General features: G+C 38.6%; 1 protein-coding gene across 2 annotated transcripts in view; it reads left to right on the forward strand.

Annotated features, from left to right (window-relative positions):
* Nucleotides 1-7353: 7353 nt before the first annotated feature.
* Nucleotides 7354-23940, forward strand: part of KCNMB4 (potassium calcium-activated channel subfamily M regulatory beta subunit 4) — a 64654-nt gene continuing 48067 nt past the window's right edge. The window contains exon 1 of one of the 2 annotated variants that reach the window (XM_034936223.3): nt 7354-8233. In XM_034936223.3, the coding sequence (XP_034792114.1) occupies nt 7898-8233 (336 nt within the window). In that variant the 5' untranslated portion in view covers nt 7354-7897. The remainder of the gene's footprint in view (nt 8234-23940) is intronic. The other variant, XM_003808735.5, reaches the window with a different exon arrangement.

The raw sequence follows: 23940 nt of genomic DNA on the forward strand, positions 1-23940 counted from the left end.
TTTATTTATGTGTATATTTCTACATTTGAAAGAGGAAAAAGACAATTTTTAAGTTTTGACGTAAATGTTTAGTCTGAAATTGTACGTTGCATTAGTGTGCAATCTCCTGGGTACAAGTACTAAGTAGAATAAAATCTTGTTTCTTAAAATCCCACTAAATATTATAATCCCTGTGTATCAGGGGCATTCATTTACTTTTTCCTATAACATCCAATGTTCTAGGGCAGAAACCATGTTACTACAATAGTATTTGTTAGCAGAACAGGAGGAAAGCTGAATCCATATATAAATATAAAACAGCAAAAGTGCTTTTATCTCAGTTATTTCCTGGGAATATTTCTGCTGATCTTAAGATTTCCTCTTCAGTTTGTATGTATAAAAACTGATAATGTAATGGGAATTACATTATCAGTTACATATGCATTAATTGAAGGTTTTTTAATCCAATTAAACAGTTGTGTAAATACTGTGACAAGATTTTAGTGACATGTCTCTTTATCATAAGAACTCAAGATTTATAGGGCTTTTTAAAAAGCTAGTCATTTCCATGTTTATTGTACAGTTTTCTCTCAATTATTTAAATGACTTCTTGAAAGTGTCAAAATTCACAAGGTCCTAATTGTCATGATTCTCTATCTTGAAAATCCAAATTATTGCATAGTCTAATAGCATATGATAACCAGTTGACATGTGCTAAAATACTTAAACTATCTTCTACATAGCAAAGCCAATTTTTCATTCTTTTTGAAATTTATCTTAGTTTTCATTTCTAGGCCTGAAAGGCCATACCATACCACCAAAATGTTTTGACATCTTTCTTAGAGAAGATTAAATAAAACTGGCTTTATGCCAAAAATGTTAGTTCTTTTAGACAATAATTGAAGGCACTAGCTGAGGAAAACAAATGTTTACTATGAATCAGAGCTGGTCTCTAATTTGTATGTGTTTCCTGAAATGTAATGTTTTTGTGATTTGCATTTATTTTTGGCCTAAGTGACATTTTGACCATATAATTTACTTTTAAAACTTACAATACATGCTTTTTTCTTCCAGGCCAAACTATTTCCTAGTGCATAATGAAGATAATTTTGATGATAATACATGAATTCTTCAAACATTTTGGAAGAATGCTTCAAATTTCAAGGGTGGTATGATGTCCACAAATCGCTGAGTCTGCTTGATTCTTTTTAGAATCAGGCCTCTTGATACTAATTTATAATGAGAAAACTTTTAAATTAAACATTTATTCTTCAAAATTATACATCTGAATGAGAAAACATTACATGAGGGAATGATATAAATAGTTTCATCTTCTTATGTATAAAAATAAAGATTTGGGGCAGCCAGAATGTTTCAAAGCTACCTTTAAATCTGTTACATACTGAACATTTATTTTAAGATGGAGTTTTAATTACCATATGTAACAGTGCATGAAAAATGGGCTGTCTTTGAGTTAAATATTTCCCCTCTTAAGAGAAAGATATGTTTGTTTTTTTATTTTGAATGTTTTAACTTATTGTCTTCAAGTGGTTAATATTCTTCAAATATAACATGCTGTCTATTGCATGAGTTATATCTCAGTTTTAAAAAATGCAAGTCATGTTACTCCTCTGCTCAAAAAGTTATTTCCAGATTTCCCTTTTTTTATCTAAAGTTTTGTATAATTTTTTTCAGTTCACTCTAAATGATTTAATATAGGTCTAAAATTTGAATATTAGTTGACTTGTATATCACTATTAGGAATCCAAATTCCCTACATTTGCAATGACACTGTCATTGAACAACAAAATCCATTATCCTAGAAGTGTTTGTAAATTGGAATATCATGGAAAAGAAAAGCTCAGACTTTTGAATGTTAAAGTGGGGCATCCTTTCCAACTTTGACTTATTATTCTTAGCATTTTGGACTAAGGGTAAAACCTTAGTTTCCTAAATCATATCAAAAGAGAATACTGAAGAAACTGGAAGTTGTGCATAACAAAAGGCCTAGGAGAGACATAATGGCTGTCTTCTCACCTCTGAGGTAGAGTCATTTGTAAGGCTTTATTCTTTATTTTATTTTATTTTATTTTTGTCTTGAGACAGAGTCTTGCTCTGTCGCCCAGGCTGGAAGTGCAGTGGTGCGATCTCGGCTCACTGCAAGCTCCACCTCCCAGGTTCACGCCATTCTCCTGCCTCATGTAAGGCTTTATTCTTAAAAATATCTTTATCCTACATAACGCCAGAGGACAGAATAAGGACCATTACATAGCTGTTATGGCAAGGCAAATTTCAATCTACAGTAATAAAGTACCAGTTTATAATTTTTCAAAAGCTCCAGAAATCATTAAGAGTTATATCTTTCCATCACTGGAAGTGTCCAAGAAAAGGCAAAAAAAAAAAGTATTATTAGAAATATTCGATGATGCTTTTCAGTGTGCAGAGGATAGGATTTCCTTCTGCCTTATAACTATTGCACATCTAGTTATTCCCTGTATTTACTTCTACCTTGAATTTTAGCTTGAATTTTTAGCAAGCCACTAGAAACCTAACTTAATCTCTCTGTTCCACATAAAACAGTACTACTACTATTTGCTAAGCATCTGAAGAGGCTATTTTCAACACAAATGTGATTCAGAGTAAAATTAAGCAGGGGGACCAGATTAAATTATTAGTTCCTTCAGCCTCTACTCACCGTCCCCTTCATAATCAGGTTTCACAGTAGAGATTTTGATTAAGCCTAACTGTACTTAAATATAAGTATAGAAACACATTTTAAATCCATTCATAAATGCTTTTTGTATTATCTACACTTCATTTTTGTTAACAAATTTCTTAGAAGTGGCATAGTATAGTAGAAAAATTGTTTTAAGTAATTTATTATCTTCGAGTGGTTAGTATTTCTTAAATATAAGATACTATGTAAACTGCAAATATAAAATCCCCTGGCCTTGTCACAATATGTGTGCAGCCTTGCAAAAATTACCTAATCTCTGAATGTTTTTCCCTCTTCTTCTCATGGGAAGGTTAAATTAGGGCACTTGTAAATAACCTAGCTTATATTAGGTGTTGCATCGACATAGGTCCATTTCTCTAAAGACAAACACTCTTCCTGTTAGCCATCATGCTAGGACATGCTCTCCATGTTTTTGGATTCTGTTAAAGACCTTTTAACTTCACTAGATACTGTTATATAGCAAAACCCAATTTTCTAAAGTGCATGGCAAAACAAAAATGGGAATTAGATACTAGAATACTAAAACTGTCTTCTAGACCAACCCTTTTGTATGACAAGGAGGAAACTAATATTGCTATGGTTTAAAAGTGTCCCCCAAATTTAATGTGTTAGAACATATTCCCCAAATTCATATTTTTGATGGCATTTCGAGATGGGGCCTTTGGGAGATAATTAGGATTAAGTAAGGTCATCAGGTTGTGGGGCCTGATGGGACTGGTGGCTTTATATGTACAGTGGCCTGAGTTAATAGGCATTCTTGCTCTCTTGCTATGGAACTGCCTTCTGCCATGTTAGGGTACACAAGGACCTGACCAGATACTACTGTCATGCTCTTGGACTTCCCAGCATCTAGAATTGTAAGAAATAGGTTTCTTTATAAATTACCCAGTCTCAGGTATTCAGTTATAGCAACAGAAAATAGACTAAGAGGATTATTTACCTTGTGTCAAATTATTTACTACTAAAGCTGGGACCAAAACCTCTTGGCCTCTATGTTTCAAGTTCCAAAGCTGATTTCCCTTTTACTACATACCTGTGTATATCTCTCCCATACAGATTCACTGCAGTTAACATGAAAGACTCAACAGTTGGTGAGATTTTAGGAACTCTAGAGCACTACCAGTATGGTATTAAAAATTTGCTAATCTATCCAGAATGTAAATTTTAATGGAAAAAATGTGAATTGATTGTCTGTGTTTTGCTTTCCTCAGTTGCAAACATAAAGGCTATACACAAACATAAATTTGAGCTTTTAAAAAATATTTTAAATAACTACAATTACAAGCAAAATGCAAAGTCTGGGAGCTTCTTGGTTAATGTTGAACTAGGCAATGGTTAAAATCCCTTCCTGTTCTAGAAATAGTAAGTAGTGTTCTTAGTAATAATTATATGCTCATTTTAATAGGTGAAGTTTATGGCCAGGAAAAAACAATCAGAAAAAATAGTGACCACATAGGAAATGTATTTTGAATTTAAAATTCTGAGGCTAATAACAAATATTTAACACTCATAATGGAGCATGGCAAGGAAATTAATTTGGTATCAGCAAGCTGGAACTCAATTTCCTATGACATTAACAAAATCTATAATTATAGCTGCTGAATCAAGAAGAAAATATAAAATGGTTTTATATGGTTTTCTTTGTTGGATCACTCATACTTTCATCATGTGTAATATCTAGTAAAAAAGGTCTAAACTCTAGAATGTAAATTTTAATAGAAAAAGTGATTATACATTATTTTCCTATGTATTTTCGCTTTTCAAGTGTTTAGTGGCAGTTATCAAAAAACTTCATAATGTGCCAATTTTTGAAAAAATTTTCCCACCTGCTGTAAATTCCCTTCTATTCCTAGGATACAAAAGCCTGCCTTAAAATTATTTTTAGAATCTTTTATTAAAAAGTATATATACATATGATATTGTATACTGCAACTTTAGCATCAGCCACAGGACTTTTTGAATATTGATCATGAGAACAAATTATAAGTAACATGGCTTTGATGCCCTTGTTTAGATAGGCTTTATTTTTCTTTTAAATTGAACTTTATCAAGACCTGGCCATGATCCTACTGGAAAAACTACTGCAGACGATGTACATCAAATAAGTCAGTCTGGTTCTTAATATTACATTTTTAATCTTAATTGGTGGAACACTATTCAAAGAAAGGACTAGCTGCTTTTTCTGTGCTACTTCCACCTTTCACAGGGAACAGAGATTTTAAGTGACCTCAGAGCTTAGCATTTCTGAGCTTTCCTGGAGTTCTTACTACCATTCTGACTTAGTAAGTGGTGACCTGTATTCTGAAACTGAGGGGCTGACATATCCAATCTTCCTTGGGAATGTGATAAAGCAGCTCCGCTTCAAGTAAGTAAAACTAATAAACACTTACAGTGTTTCGTTAAGAATAAAATAGAAATTGATTTAATTTGTGAAATCTTAATACGTTTGACTTTCAATAAAGATGTGAAGATAAAAGTGTTCAGAGAAAAGCTAAATTAAAAACAGGAAACAGGAGAAAAATGTCTGAAGAACAGAAGACACAAGTTTCTTTAAATACTTTAAGAATAATTGCCAAGAAAGAAATTGACTAAATGCAGAACTGAAAGAAAATGGATTTTAAAACTTCAAGAATTTCAGTTAAAATAAGATAGAATTTTCTGATTTTGTTCCCTAGACTTAGACCACCGTACTTCAGTTTTGAGGCAGAGGTTTCATTCACAGAAGACTTTGAGCTCTGGAATCATTGAAAAACGAACCATATTCATTAAATTATTGGTAGTCCCCCAACTGCTGTGCATTAATAGGAATTAATTCTGCCTCATTTCAGTTCCTCAACATACTGAGCTAGAATAATTGTATCTTCTTATTTGTTCATCATTGCTTCGGATCTTAGACATAGCTTTTCCTTTCTTGGAAAAGAAGATTATAACAATAGAAAAAAAAGATTATTTCCTATGTTTTTTATTTTTCCTGCAATAGGAAAAAGATTCAGATTGAAGATTTGTGATTTTGGGTTATGCTATTTCAATTATTAAACTCACTTTTAAGCAATGTAATCACAATTGTCTTTATGCTAACAGGAAAAGAATACAGTTCTAACATTTAAATTAAAAAAAGAAAATCTCAAAACCTGAAAGGTATTAGAGAACAAAGCATCTTCCTAATTTGGAAGTTTTTCAAACTCTACATCTTCTTAATTTATTGAGAAAAAGACACTTAGGATCTTCCTGTAATTAATTTGCCCATTGCTGGGAAATACTTGTTACCTGTCATAATGTAGTGCTTCAAAATAACGTTATCAGAACTGCAGTCGAAAGGTACTCAATACCAGTTAAGTAACATTTGAAGTCCAGGAAAGAGAAGTCAAGAATTCCATTATTCCATGTTTCCGTATTCATCAGGAACATAATTAAGAGTTTATTCATTTGAGACTTACAAGCAAACAAAAAAAGTTTATGTAGTTTGCAAGGAAGTTAATATTCTGATTTTATTCTTCGAAATGTACATATAAATAGTTCTCAAGTTTGATTTTATGATAAAAGTGTAGTTTGGGAAAAGGTCATTCTAACTTTAAAAAGGTCCCGAAAACAATAGAGGCTGAAGCATTGTTAGCGTAATTGGGGGTGGAGGGAGCAACGGCAAGAATTAAGAGCAGAACACAGGTCTAGAAACAGTACCTGTCCCAAAGTGGGTCTGCCCGGCGCTGTCGCTTTAAGCAGCGCTCCTGGAAACCTCATCTACAAATCCTGGGGCGGGTCAGGGGTGGCAAGACTCCTAAGGAGGGAAACGACAGAAATGATTCTGTTCTTGCGAGCCCCAAAGCAAGAGTACTTTTCTGATGGGTAAAGTGGTATTTCTTTCCAGGCTGCAAAGCTCTCCACCTTTTTCCTTTGGTCTCAGTCAGCCCCAGCCATGGGGGCAAATCAAGTTGGGGTCAACTCGGCTGCCAGAGACCTAAGTTGCCACAAGGGTCACCGACGACCTAAGCAGCAAGTTTCCTTCGTCCAGCCTCCTGCCCCCACGCACATTGCCTCCACAGCAAACTCCACCTGACTCAGCTTGTTTAACTCCAATCCTGCAGCCCTCCCGGCCGCAGCAGGGTCAGGGGGCGCGGGTCTGCGCCAAGACGGTTAGGAGGCCCAAGTCCTGGGACTGGACGGTTACTGCGCTCCCTTGGGCGCAGCCGCTGGCGGCGTGGGCGCGGCTGGGTCACGCCTCCGGCACCGCCGCGCGCCAGCCCGCCCGTGGCATGGGAACCTGCGATTCAGTCGTCCCCGGGGACCTCCCAGCGCACACCGCTAGCCTGGGGCTTTCACCTCGATCCGCCCGGCCTGGACGGCTCGTGTCCTCCCACACCGCCACCCGTGCCCGCTTCCCGGGGTGCGCCCGGAGCCTGGCTGCTCTCCCTGCAGGTGACCAGTACTCGTTTGGAGTTCAAGATTCCCGCCGCTCCACTTGAACTCCACCCTCCCCTCTTATTATTATTATTATTTTAACTTCCCTCCGGTTAAGCTAAATTGATCTTAATCTTTCATCTCGGACGTCCCTCTAAGGGGAGTGAGCGAAGATTCCGATTGCAAGTCGCCGCTGTCGCTTGTGCCCGTCAGCCCCTCGCCCAAAGGAGACGCCCCCGGGCGGGGCGGGGCGGAGCGGGGCGGGGCGGAAGGGCCCGGGTCTGCTGCGGACGGGGCGGGGCGGAGCCTCCTCCTGCACGGGGGAGCCCCCGGGCTCGCCCCAGCTCAGACACTCTTAGCCTTGGGGCAGCTGCCGGGCGAGTCAGCGGAGTAGCGGCCAGCGGGCGATGGAGACAGAGAGACACCCGACGAGAGGAGGCGGGGTGGGGGAGGCGGGGAGAGTGCGGGGGCGGAGGCTGGCAGGGGGCGCTGGAAGCTGGAGCGGTCCGTGCGCTCCCCGCGCCCGAGGGTGCAGGAGGCTCTGAAGCGGCTGCTGCACCGCGGGGCCCAGGCGGCGGCTGGGGGGCTGGGGGGCGCTGCCGCCGCCGGGGGCGTCGCTGGCCTCGGCCCCTTTGTTCTCGCGCGCTCCCCCTCGCCGCCCACTCCCCTGCTGTCGCGCGGCGGCGGCGGTGGCGGCGGCGGCTCCTCCCGCCCGAGGCAGTCGGGCTCGGCGCCGGGGGCGGGAGGGGGCGGGGGGAGCACGCCAGCCGCCGAGAGTGGGGGGCGATGGCGAAGCTCCGGGTGGCTTACGAGTACACGGAAGCCGAGGACAAGAGCATCCGGCTCGGCTTGTTTCTCATCATCTCCGGCGTCGTGTCGCTCTTCATCTTCGGCTTCTGCTGGCTGAGTCCCGCGCTGCAGGATCTGCAAGCCACGGAGGCCAATTGCACGGTGCTGTCGGTGCAGCAGATCGGCGAGGTGTTCGAGTGCACCTTCACCTGTGGCGCCGACTGCAGGGGCACCTCGCAGTACCCCTGCGTCCAGGTCTACGTGAACAACTCTGAGTCCAACTCTAGGGCGCTGCTGCACAGCGACGAGCACCAGCTCCTGACCAACCCCAAGGTAAGAACGCCCCGCGCACCCAGGGGCTCCCCGCGAGGGAGGTTTGGAGGCAGCGTCGGTGTTAGACTCCGCGCGGGGAGGGTTCGGCGTGTGCTCGCATTGCTAGGAGGAGACCAGGTGGCGCAGGCTGTGCTCAAACCAGGAATGACTACATTAGGGAGCCCCAGGGCTCCAGTCTTTTCAGGTGGGTTTACGCGCGGCGACCAGTGGTGCCCAGAGGCTTACTTTAAAACCTGTCTTGCCTGGTCTCAGATTTTGAGGCCTCGACCCAGTCCGGGTCCTGCGCCTACCGGACTGGGTTTGGAGAAGTGCAAGGAGCCAAGAAAGTTAACTTTTCCTCCATTTAAAGCCAGTGGTTAGCGGGGATCCACCTACTCCAGCTCACGGTCAAGGTCCGAGCTTCACCTGGTCTCATCTAGAACTCAGATGGAATGACCTTCCTTGAAAGGTCGAGGGGACTCTCGAAAGTTGTGAGAGAGTTCCTCACCTTTTCGCTCTACATAGGCATTTTCAACTTGGGGTTCAAAGATAAGCTTTTGTGGCTTGACAAACGACCTGGAATCAAATGTGGAATATTGCGGGTCCATTTTGGGAAGTACAGAGGGCTCCTAGTTTTCATGAAATAGATTCTCAAAAGAGTCTACAGGGAGCCTAGTTACCCTTTGTGTTTAGGGACAGTCAGGAGTCGTCTGGAGAAAAGTAAAACTTGCTGAAAATAGAAAACCTTCAGTGAAATGTACCTAATATGACTTCTCTGACAACTTCTTTTGGTCTCGAAAGCAAGCAAGAAGAAAAAGAAAAAGAAAAAAAAAAAAAAGATAAAACCTGGTTAGGACTCCCGGGATGGAGAGCAGAGAGAGGAAGTCTCAGAAAACTGTTCCCAATGGAGAAAAATAACTTATAAAAAGCAGTGTCCTTAGCCTGTGAACTAATTGAGCTTTGTAGTGCACCTGGTTCTGGTTCCGTTTTTACTTCCCTTGATCTTTTCTGCTCTCCTTGTTGCTTAACTATCAAAGGTATGTATCTTTTTAAAAGTTACTGACATTTTTCCTTTTTTTGAGGGATCAAGCAGAAAAACAGTCCAAAAGGGAATGCATCTTGTGTTCACAGGAAAACTTTCTGTTAACTCTAACAAGATATATTTATATTAATCCAAAAGAAAAAAATTCTACATTAATATTATAATAGTATTTAAAACAAGCTTACCGTCACTCTGCAATAAAACTTGTGGTCTTACCTCCTGAACAGTAAATTCTTGAATTTGAGACATTTAAAAAATATTTCTTTTTAAAAATATGAATGACTCCTCTCAAAAAAAAAATGCTCCTGTCGACAAATGAATATTGATTTACCTTAAAAAATATCAATAATACATAAGCAGTAAATATAGGACTAAGAATATAGAATTTGGAGTATAATGTTAAAGATCTTGAAGAGGTGATAACGTCTCAAAGACAAATGTAACTTGATCCTCTTAATGCTCAGGAATTTAAAAAGAAATCTCAGGGTTTTAGAAACATCATTTTTTTTTTAGAATTAAATCAATAATGTCAAAGATAAGTGCCAACCAGTAGTAATGATTTAGAAATTATATGGCAGTTCATCATTTAGAAGTTGTTATAGTTGGTGAAACGTTGCTAATTATTTTAAGATAGTGGTTCAGGCACTAATAAATTTCATATCTATATATACATATATATGCACACACACATTAATAAATGGCTAATATCTAATCAAGACAAGGACAAATTATAATTTATTACAAAAAGACTGCTTCACAATTTTCAGGCAGTTTGAAGTATCTGGCAGAAAAAGTACATTGAAATCATTGGGACGTTGATTTTTAAATTACCTAGAAGCAATCACAATGCTTTATGTAATACTAAGATTTCTCCTCTCTCTTTTCTTTCTCTCTCTCTCCCCTGAAAATAATCATTTTTTTTCCAGTGCCAGTTCAGATCTTGGCAACAGTTGTTTTGAGAAAGTACCTGAACAAAATACATTTTATAAAGTAAAGTATTCAGGAACTGACAGAACTGGAGAAGAATATATTTATGTTACAGAAGTCATGGACAACATCCTATTCGTTTTAGTCAAGGTTTTCTCAGCCAAACCAATTTATATCTCTTTATCCAGATTATAATTATGTTGTAGCATTTATAGACTGTAAGTTTGTTCTTTAGCATCACCTTTCTATTTTTGACCAATAAATGCTCAATTTGGAAATTCTTATAGGCAGTGTGATGGAAAAATTCAGTGTAATAAAAATATTATGCCAGAGTCATGTACATAAGCAGAGTGTTTCCACAGTGTCCCTGCAATTAGGCAATACCCATTGTCCATTCCTGTTGGATCTTGGCTGCCTAGATCTTTTCTTTGCCTTACTTTACCTCTTTATTGAAGGCCTATGCTTCCCCTCTGTTTCTTTGTAGAATGTCTAGATTCCCAGCAGTGTCTTGAATCCCAGCCGCCTCCAGGCTTTTCTTCATGACCCACCAACACAAGAAACCACTTAGGAAATCACTTCTTAGAAAAATAGAATAAGGAGTTTTTTCCTCTCCCTTGAGTTTCCTGCATTAATTACAGTAAGAGGCAGGAGAGGGAAAGAATACATTGCAAATACAGAATTTCTTAAGCCATAAGCTGCTGAAGAAGATACTGTGAGTAAATTTGATCTTTGACTAATAATTTCTTTAAAATACCTTGAGTTCCTACTGAATTTATTTGTATTTTGAATCATATCCTTATTGTCTAAAGCAATCACTATATCCAGTCTTGTAATAGAGTATTCAAGGCAACAAATTGTCCACAGGGAGATTATCTCTGTGGATTAACCATAGCAAAATCTAAATTCGGGGTCAACTTCCTCTTGCTACTATTCCAGTCACTGCACTATCTCTTGGTGACTCACAGTTGTATATGCTAGGAGCTTTGGTTCTCACCTATGGCTGTACCTTAGAATCACCAGGGGAACTTTAAAAAGAAGTTCTTATGGCTGGGTCCAACTCTCCAAGATTCTGATTTGGTCTTGGGTGGGGCCTGGGCATTGATGTTTTTTAAAAGTTCTAATGTGATGATTCTAATGTGAAGACAAGATTCAAAAACCACTGTCTTAGAAAATGTTCTCATCTGCTGTGCAAGAAAAACAACCTGAGAACCAAAAAGGAGTCATTGTGATTAATATTTGTCTCTTCAGATTAAAAGATATTGTTGGTGCTACTGAATTTTTTTTTTTTTTTTTTTTTTTTTTTTTGAGACAGAGTCTCGCTCTGTCGCCCAGGCTGGAGTGCAGTGGCATGATCTCGGCTCACTGCAAGCTCCGCCTCCCTGGTTCATGCCATTCTCCTGCCTCAGCCTCCCGAGTAGCTGGGACTACAGGTGCCCACCACCACGCCTGGCTAATTTTTTCTATTTTTAGTGAGATGAGGTTTCACCATGTTAGCCAGGATGGTCTCGATCTCCTGACCTCGTGATCCACCCCTGCCTTGGCTTCCCAAAGTGCTGGGATTACAGGCATGAGCCACCGCGCCCGGCCAGTGCTACTGAATTTAGGGAGTCGGTATAAAAGGAAATTCTGAAGGAAAGGGAGAGTATTATTTAAAATTATTATGTAAATAATAGTTTAAAACCAATACGTTTAAATGAAATGAACTTGATTCCAGACATTTGCATTTGCATAATTATATACATTGGATGGCCAAAAAAAAAAAAAGGTGAGTTTTTAAAACTGCCCTCTTGTATGTGAGACAAGACAGAGTGAGTGATTAGAGATAATATGGTTATTTCATTTATTTATTTATTTATTTTTGAGTCTCATTCTGTTGTCCAGGCTGGAGTGCCGTGGCATGATCTCAGCTCACTGCAACTTCCGCCTCCTGGGTTCAAGCGATTCCCCTGCATCAGCCACCCAAGTAGCTGGGCTTACGGGCATGTGCTACCACGCCCAGCTAATTTTTGTATATTTAGTAGAGACAGGGTTTCACTATGTTGGCCAGGCGGGTCTCCAACTCCTGGCCTCAAGTGATCCCCCTGCCTCAACCTCCCAAAGTGCTGGGATTACAGGCGTGAGCCAACACGCCCAGTCTATATGTTTATTTTTATTTTGAGTTTTTTTTTCCCTTCCTCTAATAATAAAAACCTAGAAACAAAGGATAAAAGGCTCCTTCTAAGAAACCAGTACTCTAAAAGTGAGAGAAATGCATTAAGGAGAAGAAAAACTTAGGTGGGACTGAATAAGGCTTCAGGCATTATGTTTTCTGAAGTTGGATGTACCTAACTACAGGGCATGGTGGCTCACAGTCACCTAGGCCCTCTCCACATCCACTCATGTACCCTGTCCCAGTGCACTGTAGGAGAGGCAGTGTGGCCTGCCTGGAATTGTTTCTGAACTCCTTCCTGGAACATTCAGTTTGATACATTTTGCGCTCTAGAGACATCCATCATATCAGAACTACATGATAAAAGGCTAAGCAGAATTGTGATGACTTCTTTGTAACCTTTATTTATCTTGAAAAAGCGGCATTTCTTGGTTGTTTTTCCTTTGGAGATGATATTATATAATGTTTGGTATATACATAAAATTCAATCAGGAAATCCTTTTTCAGCATCTATTACAATGATCAAAGAACTGGGCAAGAAACAAGAGGGCATACAAAGATGAATTTGTTCACTTAACAAATATTCATGAAACACGTATCCTGTGCTATGTGTGCATTCAGCTGCTGAGACTAGAATATAGGTCAAAACAAAGTTCCTGCACTCATGGAACTTATATTCTGCTGGGAAGTAACAGACAAGAAATAAATGTATAATGCCATGTCATGTAATGATAGGTGGTTAAAGAAAATTTGGGCAGGATAAGAGTATAGACAGTGACAAAATACGTGAAGGGCTCTTCTTTTAGACAGGGTGGTCAGGGAAGGCCGCTCTGATGAAGTGACATTTACACAGAGACCCAAAGAACATGAGGGGATGAGCAGAGACAGAAGGGATGTAAGTAATGAATCATGTGGCTATCTGGAGACAAGAGTGTCCACCAGCTGAGGAAATAGCAAATGCAAAGGCCCTGTGACAAGTGTCTGTGTGAGGAACTATGAGGGCGAAAGTGAGGTTGGACCACAGTGAGCAAGGTGGACAGTGGGAAATGAGGTTAGGGTCCTAAAGAACACGATACGGACTTTGGATTTTATTCCAAGCATGATGGGAATCTGTGACATTAAGCGGGGCTGAAATATCATCAGACTTAGACTTTTAAAAAATGCAAATGATCCCTCTCGCTGCTGAGTTGAAAATAGAATTTATATGTATGTTTACATGCACATGCACACATTCTGACTTGTGCAGTGAGAGGTGCAGAGGCAAGACTTGAAACAGGAAGTCCTGTAGGACAGGCAAAAGATGGTGGTGGCTTAGATCAGTGGGTAGCACTGGTAAAATTTACTAATGAATTGGATATGAGGAATGAGGGAAAGAGGAGTTGAGAATGGCTCCAAAGTTTGTGTCAAGTGCAACTGGGTGAACGGAGGTGCTTTTAGTGATGGGAAAAACTAAAGGAATAGTAGGTCTGGAGGAGTGTGGATGAAAATCAAGGGTTCAGTTTTGCATATGCCTAACAGACATTAAATATGAGGATGAATCCATGAGTCTCTGTCCTCAAGGAAATTATTACCTAGCAGAGGAGATAAGGACACAAATAACTATCAAACAATGCAGAATGTCAAGTTCTACAGAGAGGTACAAACATTATGATATGAACATCCAGAGGGAAAAAGTTAGGGGGAAAGCTTCAAGGAGAAAGAAGCATTTGCTATGAGTCCGAGGATGAACAGAGTTTCATCTTGGTGGTGAGTAAAGGGAGGCAGGGCGGAATGAAGAGAACATCAAAGAAGATAAAATGCAAGAAACAAAGCTATGAGCTGTGTGAGTGTGGGGTGTGTTGGGGGATCTGCAGATGGACTGGTGTGTGTGGAACACAGGGCACGTAGAGTGAGGTCTTGGGGGTAAGGCGGGAGAGTAAATTCGAGCCCACAGTGTAGAAGACCCAGGCAGCCAGGATGGGTTTGCTAGACACTAGGAAGCCATGGTAGGAGGAATAATGTCTCCCTTCCACGATGTCCACATCCTAACCCTCAAAAACTGTAAGTGTCTTATGTCACATAGCAAAGAGAAATTAGAGTTAAAGAGGGAGTTAAGGTTGTTAAACAGTTGATGTTAAAATAAGGAGATTATCCTGAGTTATCCAGACAATCCCAATGGAATCACAAGGTACTTAAAAGTAGAAGACAGAGGCAGAAGGTCAGAGTGATAGAGTTTGAGAAAGATCCAACCAGCCATTGCTAGCTTTGAATACAGAAGAGGGCCATGCGCCAAAAAAAGCATGTAGACTCCTTCTCCAAGGAAGTGGTAAAAGGCAAGAAAATGAATTTTCCGCTAGGCATTCAGAAGAGAACGCAGCCTGGCATCTTGGTTTTAGCCCAGTGAGACACATTCTAGATTCTGACCTCCAGAATTGTAAGATAATAAATTTGTGCCATTTTAAGCCACTAAGTTTGTGTTACAGCAGCAATAGGAAACTAATACAGAAGTCAAGGACAGTTTTTGAGTAGGTGACTTATGATTAGATATTTAAAGGCATGGTCAGAATATCTCTTTAGAAACAATCTAATTTGGGCTGGGTGTGGTGGCTCTTACCTATAATCCCAGCTACTTGGGAGGCTGAGGCCTGTACCACATAGTAAGATCCCATCTCTTAAAAAAAATATCAAGGAAATTGGCTGGTCATTGTGGTGCACACCTGTAGTCCCAGCTACTCTGGAGGCTGAGGAGGGAGGATTACTTGAGCCTAGGAGTACAAGACTGCAGTGAGCTAAATTTAAGTATGTGCTTTAGGACTTTAGCTTGGGTGACAGAGCAAGACTCCATTTCTAAAACAAAAGCAATCTAATCTGCAGGATGCTATGATCTATCTGTCTGAGATTATCGTAATCTATCTCCAACCCCCATTTGTGGATGTCATTTATGAAGATCTCAATTATATCTGTAAGGTCCCCAAAACTTATGCATAAAAAAGAATCAGAAGCTAAAAATCAAAAGAGATTTGTGACATTACAATACATATCAGTTATAATTTGCTTACAAAATACATTTATTTGATCACAAACTTGCCTCATTATATAGCTTTTTATAAGTTGACACATTTTGTTTATTTAAAATGTTTTGGGCACTTATCTATGAATGAAGATGTCAAGTTTTATTTCCTTTGGGTTTAAATTTCTTTTCAGTCCTTAGCAGAATTTCAATTCAGTTTAGTTCCTAGATCAGCAGTACATTTATATTACAATTACCATAATTACTCACAGTAAAATACTGAACAGAATAGTTTTTAACATTGCATATGTTTCCAACCATTCCTCATGCTGAGCCTTAGGTATTCTCTACAACACATAAATTAATGTGTAAAAAATTGTACTTACGAGTTGTAATATCCTCTTCTATTCTTTTAAAATAACCAATATAATACTTGTAAATCATTGTGTTTATTAAGTTATTTGATTCTGTGGCCATTTTTGTAAATAAACTAGGATACATTTATTTTAAGTAAGTGCTTTCTTGAGTACTGTAATCCAACAGATTAGGTTACTAGATGGTCTCTTTATACTGAAGCACATGTGAAAAAATATCTACACTTGCTTTGTCTTCATGTAATTGATGTAGTTGATCAAATGGACTTTGAAACCTCATCTAATGTCCAGTTTACTGGTTTTAATCTAACTATATTGCAGCAGCATATATTGATATTATATTTCACTGGAGAAAACTAAATCCTAGAAAGTAGAAATTTAGTCCATTTTGTTCTTTGTAATAAATATATTTATGATTGTCTTTATCCAAACAGTTTTATTTTAAAATAGACCTAAAGAAGGGAAAACCAGACGATAATACTCTATAGTGAGTGCTGAATTTGTAATTCTTATTTTAATTACCTTTTGTTTTCTCTGTTTCAAGGATAAAAATGGCAACAAAATTCATCACTATTTTTCCCAAACCCACTTTTATTCTGGAGTTTTTTGTTTCTGTTAATTGTATCATCATTCTCTGGTATTCATATTTTTTATAAATTTCACTGCCGCTCTCTTGTTCAGTGCTATCTTTTGCTTTGATTACCATATCTGTTCATTGAGTTTATGGCTAGTCTATTTCTTCCTCCAAACCGGTGGTTTTCAAAATATGGTCGGTGGACGGGCAGCATCAGAATTATCTGTGAACTTGTTAGAGATGCACATTCTGGCTGAGCGTGGTGGCTCACACCTGTAATACCAATACTCTGGGAGGTTGAGGCAGGAGGATTGCTTGAGGCCAGGAGTTCAAGACCAGCCTGGGCAACATAGCCAAGACCACATCTCTACAAAAATTAAAAAAAAAAAAATTAGCCAGACATGATGACACACACCTGTAGTCCTAGCTACTCAGGAGGCTAAGGCTCCTTGCTTGAGCTGAGGAGGTCAAGGCTGCAGTAAGTTATGATCATACCACTGTAATCCAGCCTAGGGAACAGAGCAAGACCCCATCTCTAAAAAGAAAAGAAATGCACATTCTCAGGTCCCATCCTCGACCCAATGAATCAAAAGCTCCACCTGAGTTTCAGATTTAGTAGTTCCGTGTTGGGGTTCAACAATGTGTAGGGGTCCTATACGTATTAGCTCTCACTCCTTATTCCTCCAACTTGGTCATGGTATATAATTCTTTTTATAGATTCCTCGATTTTGTTTGCTAATATTTTATTGAGGATTTTCGCATTTATATTTATACAGGATATATGTCTGTCCTTTTCTTGTGATGTCTTTGTCTGATTTTGGTATCATAGTAATAGAATGAGCTGGGAAGTGTTCCCCCTTCTGTTTTTTTTGGAAGAGTTTGTGATTATACACCATGATGAAGTGGGATTTATTCCAGGAATGCAAGTTTGGTTCAACGTGCTAAAACCAATCAATGTAATAGATTACTAGCATAAAGGACAAGAAAAGCATAATTATCTCAGTATATGGAGAAAAAAACATTGACAAAATTTAACAATCCTTTCATGATTAAAAAAAAAAAAACCAACAAATTAGGAATAGAAGGGAACTTCTCAACCTGAAAAAGGACACCTATGAAAAAGCCTCAGCTGATATCATACTTAATGATGAAACATTGAAAGCTTTACCCCTAAGATCAAGAAGAAGACGAGGATGTCCACTCTTACCACTCTTGTTCAACATTGTAGTGGCAGTTCTAGCCAGGGGCAGTTAAGCAAGAAAAAGAAATAAAAGGCAACCAGATTGGAAAGGAAAAATAAAACTATTTTCAGAAATCACATGATCTTATATATAGTAACTCCTAAAGAGCCTCCCCTAAAATTTATTAGAGCTAATAAATGAATTCAGCAAAGTTGCAGGATACAATATCAACATACAAAAATTATATTTTTATACACTAGGAATGAACAATCCTAAAATGAAATTAAGAACACAATTCTGGCTGGGCATGATGTCTCACGCCTGTAAACCCAGCACTTTGGGAGGCCAAAGCAGGAGGACCGCTTAGCCCGGGAGTTCAAGACCAGCCTAGGCAACATGGTGAAACCCCACCTCTACAAAAATTAAAAAAAAAAAAAATAGCCAGATGTCATGGCACGTGCCTGTAGTCCCAGCAACTTGGGAGGCTGAAGTGGGAGGATCACTTGATCCTGGGAGATTAAGGCTGCAGTGAGCCGTGATCATGCCACTGCACTCCAGCCTGGGCAACAGAGTGAGACCTTGTCTCAAAAAAAAAAAAAAGAATGTGATTCCATTTATAATAACATAAAAATAAAATGTCTTGGAATAAATTTTATAAATTTAACAAAAGTACAAGACCTATAACCTGAAGAGTACAAAGCACTACTGAGAAAAATTACAGAAGACTTAGATAAATGGAAAGACATCCTTTGTTCATGGATAGGAAGACCCAATATTGTTAAGATGGCAGTATTCCTCAGGTTGATCTACAGATTCATTACAGTCTCTAGCAAAACCCCAGCTGGATTAGTTATTTTTTTCTTTTTGCATAAATTGACAAGCTGATTCTAAAATTCACATGGAAATGCAAGAGAACCATAATAAACAAAACCATCTTGAAAAAAGAGAACAAAATGGAAAGATTCACATTTCCCGAGATACACTGGAAATATTGCAGATTTGGTTCCAGACCACTTCAACAAAGCCAATATTACAATAAAAGAGTCACACAAATTTTTTAGTTTCCCAGTACATATAAAAATTACATTTATACTATATTAATGTGCAGTACCATTATGTCTTAAAAATGTACATACCTTAATTTAAAAATATTTTATTACTGAAAAATGCTAGTAATGATATGAGCATTTAGAAAGTCATAATCATTTTGCTGGTGGAGGATCATGCCTCGATGTTGATGGCTGCTGACTAATCAGGGTGGTGGTTGCTGAAGGTTGAGGTGGCTATGGAAATTACTTAAGCTAAGACAACGAGGTTTCCTGCATCAATTGACTCTTCCACAAAATGTTTCTCTGTTGCATGTGATGCTATTTAATAGCATTTTACTTACAGTAGAACTCCTTTCAAAATTGGAGTCAGTCCTCTCAAATCCCTCCACTGCTTTATCAACTCAGTTTAGGTAATATCTAGGTTAATTGTTGTCATTTGTCATTTCAACAGTGTTCACAGCATTTTCACCAGAAGTGGAGTCCATCTCAAGAAACCACTTTCTTTGTTCATCCAAATGAGGATTTGCAAATCCTCACTTGTTCAAATTTTATCATGGGATTCCAGAAATTCAAGCTATACTTCTAATTCTAGTAGAATCTCTTCAAGCTCTACTTCTTTTTTTTTTTTTTTTTGAGATGGAGTCTTGCCCTGTTGCCCAGGCTGGAGTGCAGTGGTGTAATCTCGTCTCACTGCAGCCTCCACCTCGCGAGTTCAAGTGACTCTCCTGCGTCAGCCTCCTGAGTAGCTGAGATTACAGGCATGCACCACCACACCCAGCTGATTTTTTTTTTTTGTATTGGTAGTAGAGACAGGGTTTCATCATGTTGGTCAGGCTGGTCTCAAACTTCTGACCTCAAATGATCTGCCTGCCTTGGCCTCCCAAAGTGCTAAGATTACAAGCATGAGCCACCGCACCCGGCCTTCAAGCTCTACTTCTAATTCTAGTTCTTTCCTATTTCTACCACATCTGTAGTTACTTTCTCCATTGATGTCTTGAACACCACAAGTCATCCATGAGGGTTGGAATCAACTTCTTCCAAACTCCTATAATGTTATTTTAACCTCCTTTCATGATTTACTAATGTTCATAATGGCATCAAATTGTTGAATCCCTTCCAGAAAGTTTTTCATTTACTTTGCCCAGATCCATCAGAGGAATCACTATAGCTACAGCTTTATGAAGTGTATTTTTTATTTTTTATTTTATTTATTTACTTTTTGAGATGGAGTCTCACTCTGCCACCCAGGCTCGAGTACAATGGTGTGATCTTGGCTCGCTGCACCCTCTGCCTCCTGGGTTCAAGTGATTCTCCTGCCTCAGCTTCCTGAGTAGCTGGGACTACAGGTGCACGCCACCATGCCCGGCTAATTTTTGTATTTTTAGTAGAGACGAGGCTTCACCATGTTGGTCAGGCTGGTCTTGAACTCCTGACCTCAAGTGGTTCACCCATCTCGGCCTCCCAAAATGCTGGGATTACAGGTGTAAGCCACCACACCCAGCCCAAAGTGTATTTTTTCAATAATAAGACATGAAAGTTGAACTTACTCCCTGATCCATGGGCTGCAGAATGGATGTCATGTTAGCAGGCATGAAAACAACATTAATCTCCTCATACATCTCCATCAGAGCTCTTGGGTGATGAGGTACACTGTCAATTAGCAGTAGTATTTTGAAAGGAATCTTTTTTTCTGAACAGTAGGTCTCAACAGGGCTTTAAATATTCAGTAAACCATGCTGTAAACTGATGTGCTATCATCCAGGCTTTCTTGTTCCATTTCTAAAGCACAGGCAGAGTAGACTTAGCACAATTTTTAAGGGCCGTAGGATTTTTGGAATGGTAAATGAGCACTGGCTTCAACTTAAAGTCACCAGCTACACTAGCCTCTAACAAGAGTCAGCCTGTTCTTTGAAACTTTGAAGCCTGGACTTTCTAGCTATGAAAGTCCTAGATCTTCTTCCAATAGAGGGCTGTTTCATCCATGGTGAAAATCTGTTGTTTAGTGTAGCCACCTTTATAAATTATCTAAGCTAGATCTAGATAACTTGCAGCTTCTACATGAGCACTTGCTGCTTCACTTTGCACTTTTTTTTTTCTTTTTGAGACAAGGTCTGGCTGTCACCCAGGCTGGAGTGCAGTGGTGTGATCTCTGCTCACTACAACCTCCACCCCAAGCTCAAGCCATCCTCCCACCTCAGCCTCCCAAGTAGCTAGGACTACAGGTGCACTCTACCACACCTGGCTAATGTTTGTATTTTTTGTAGAGATGGGGTTTGGCCATGTTTCCCAGGCTGGTCTTGAATTTGCTCAAGTGATCTGCCTTCTTCTCCCTTCAGAATGCTGGGATTACAGGCATGAGCCACCATGCCCAGCCCGTTTTGCACTCTTATGTTATGAAGATGGCTTCTTTTCTTAAACCTCATGAATGAACCTCTGTTAGCTTCTGTAGCTTCCTCACTTCTGGCAGCCTTCATAAAATTAAAGAGGGTAGAGCATTGATCTGGATTAGGCTTTGGCTTAAAGAAATGTTGTGGCTGGTTTGATCCTCTATCCAGACCACTAAACCTTTCTCCATATCAGCAATAAGGCTGTTTCACTTTCTTATCGTTCGTGTGTTCACTAGAGTAGCACTTTGAATTTTTTTGCAGAAGCTTTTCCTCTGCATTCACAACTTGGCTGTTTGGCAGAAGAGGCCTACCTTTCAGCCTGTCTCAGCTTTTGATGTGCTTTCCTCATTAAGCTTAGTCATTTCTAGTTTTTAATTTAGAGTGAGAGACGATGACTCTTCCTTTCACTTGAACACTTAGAGGCCATTGTAGAGGTATTAATTGGCCTAATTTCAATATCGTTTTGTTTCAGGAATAGAGAGGCCCCAGAAGAGGTAGAGAGACAGGGGAACAGGTGGTTTGGTGGAGCCCTTAGAACACTCACACATTCATTGATTAACTTTGTCCTCATATGGGCATGGTTTGTGGCATCCCCAAAGCAATTATAATAGTAACATCAAAGATTACTGATCACAGATCACCATAACAGATATAATAATCATGAAAAGTTTGAAATACTGTGAAAATTACCAAAATGTGGCACAGAGACATGAAGTAAGTGCATGCTGTTGGAAAAAATGGTGCCAATGAACTTGTTCTCAGGGTTGCCACAAACCTTCCATCTGTAAAAGAATGCAATATCTGCAAAACACAATAAAGCAAGCAATAAAACGAAGTGTGCCTATACAACAAAGCTACAGTACTCAGGACTGTGTGATACTGAATAAGGATGGACCTACCAACCTATGGAATAGAACTGAGAGTCCAAAAAAAAAAAAAAACCTATACATCGTGGACGGTTGATTTTTGACAAGAGTGTCAAGAGCATTCAATAGGGAAAGAACAGTCTTTTCAATCAGTGGTGCTTGAACAACTGAATATCCACATGCCAAGGAATGAAGTTGAACTCTGATTGCACATTAAAATAATGGATGGGAGACCTAAATATAAGTGCTAAAACTTTAATGCTTGAATATGATACTAAAAGCACAAGCAACTAAAGGACAAATAGATACATTGGACTTAATTAAAATTAAAAACATTTGTGCTTCAAAGGACACCATCAATAAAATGAAAAGACAACTGTAACAGAAAGAAAATATTTGCAAATAATGTATCTGATAAGTGTCTAGTACCAAGAAAATAATGAAGAATGCTTACAACACAACAAGACAAATAATCCAATTTAAAAGTGGGCAAAGGATGTGAATAGTTTTTTTTTCCCCAAAGAAGGTATCCAAATAGCCAATGAGCACATGAAAAAATGTTTGACATTTTTAGTCATGAGGGAAATGAAAATCAAAACCCCAATGAAATACCACTTCAGATCCATTAGAATGGCTGTAAAAAAGACAATAACAAGTGTTGTCAGAATAAATTGGAATCTTCATACAAGAATGTAAGAATGAAAAAGATAACAGCCACTTTGGAAAACAGTTTGACAGTTCCTCAAAATGCTAAACAGTTTCCCTGTGACCAAGCAACTTTTTCCTAATTATATATCCAAGAGAAACGAAAACATGTCCATGCAGAAACTTTGTACATGACTCTTCATAGCAGCGTTATTCATAATAGCTAAAAGGTGGAAACAAACCAAACATCCATCAACTGATGAATGGATAAATGAAATATGCTAATTCATACAATGGAAAATTACTTGGCTATAAAAAGAATGAAGTGTTAATACAATATGGATGAACTTCAAAAATATGGTAAGTATAGGAAGCCAGCCACAAAAAAACACACGTTATATGAGTCCATTTACATGAAATGTCCAGAATAAGGAAGGAAATCTATAGAGACTGAAAGTAGGTTAGTGGTTGCCTAAAGCTAGAAGGCATGGGAAGATTGGGAATGACAGCTAAAGGGTACAGGGGTCTTTTTGGTGTAATGAAAACATTCTAAAATTGATTGTGATGATTGTTGCACACCTCTGTGCAATCTACTAAAAACCATTAAATTGTTCACTTTTAATGGGTAAATTGGATGGTATGTGAATTATATTTCAATAAATCTCTTGCCCAAAAAATAATAATGAATGATTGCTTTGCAAATTTTGGCATTTCAAATAACTTGTAAAGCAATGTATTATTCAGCAAGTGGTGTTAAAACTGCCTATTATTTTTTGGAAATAAATTTTAAAAAACTAATTTTCTAAATTTAAAAACTTGTTTGGAAAATACTAGGAATCATCAAAATGTTATTTGGAAAATATTTACTTAAAAATATACATCTAATTAAAATTAAAATTTTAGTTTTGATGGCATAAAATTTTAAAGGTACAAAAATAAATTATGAAAGTACTAAATAAAATTTGGGTAAATATATATTTTATACATTAATATTGTACATATGGGGTGGGCAAAGCTTTTCTAAACAGTAGCAAGGACAAATCATAAAGGAATACACTGATTAATGATATAATAAGGGAAAACTTACACTTTTTTTTGAACATTAAAATTGAAGGAAAAATGATAAATTTGGACAAATGTTTGCAACATGGTGGGGAAATGATTAAAAAGTCAACATATGAAGTACTCTTAGCAATAAAAGACCATCTCTTCAGTAAAATACTAGGCATGAACATGCGTAGGCAGTTCAGTAAAGAATTACAAATAAAAACATGAAAAATATGTGTTACCTCACTAAAAATCAAAGAAATACAGTCATTCATTGTTTAAGATGATTTTGTCCTGTGAACATCATAGAGTGTACTTACACAAACCTAGATAGTATAGCCTACTACACACCCAGGCTATATGATATAGCCTATTGCTCCTAGGCTACAAACCTGTATGTATGAGTGTACTGAATACTATAGGCAGTTGTAACAGAATGGTACGTTTTTGGGTATCTAAACATAGAAAAGGTACAGTAAAAATACAGTATTATAATCT

Source organism: Pan paniscus, chromosome 10, assembly GCF_029289425.2.
Source record: "Pan paniscus chromosome 10, NHGRI_mPanPan1-v2.0_pri, whole genome shotgun sequence".
NCBI classification, from domain to species: domain Eukaryota; kingdom Metazoa; phylum Chordata; class Mammalia; order Primates; family Hominidae; genus Pan; species Pan paniscus.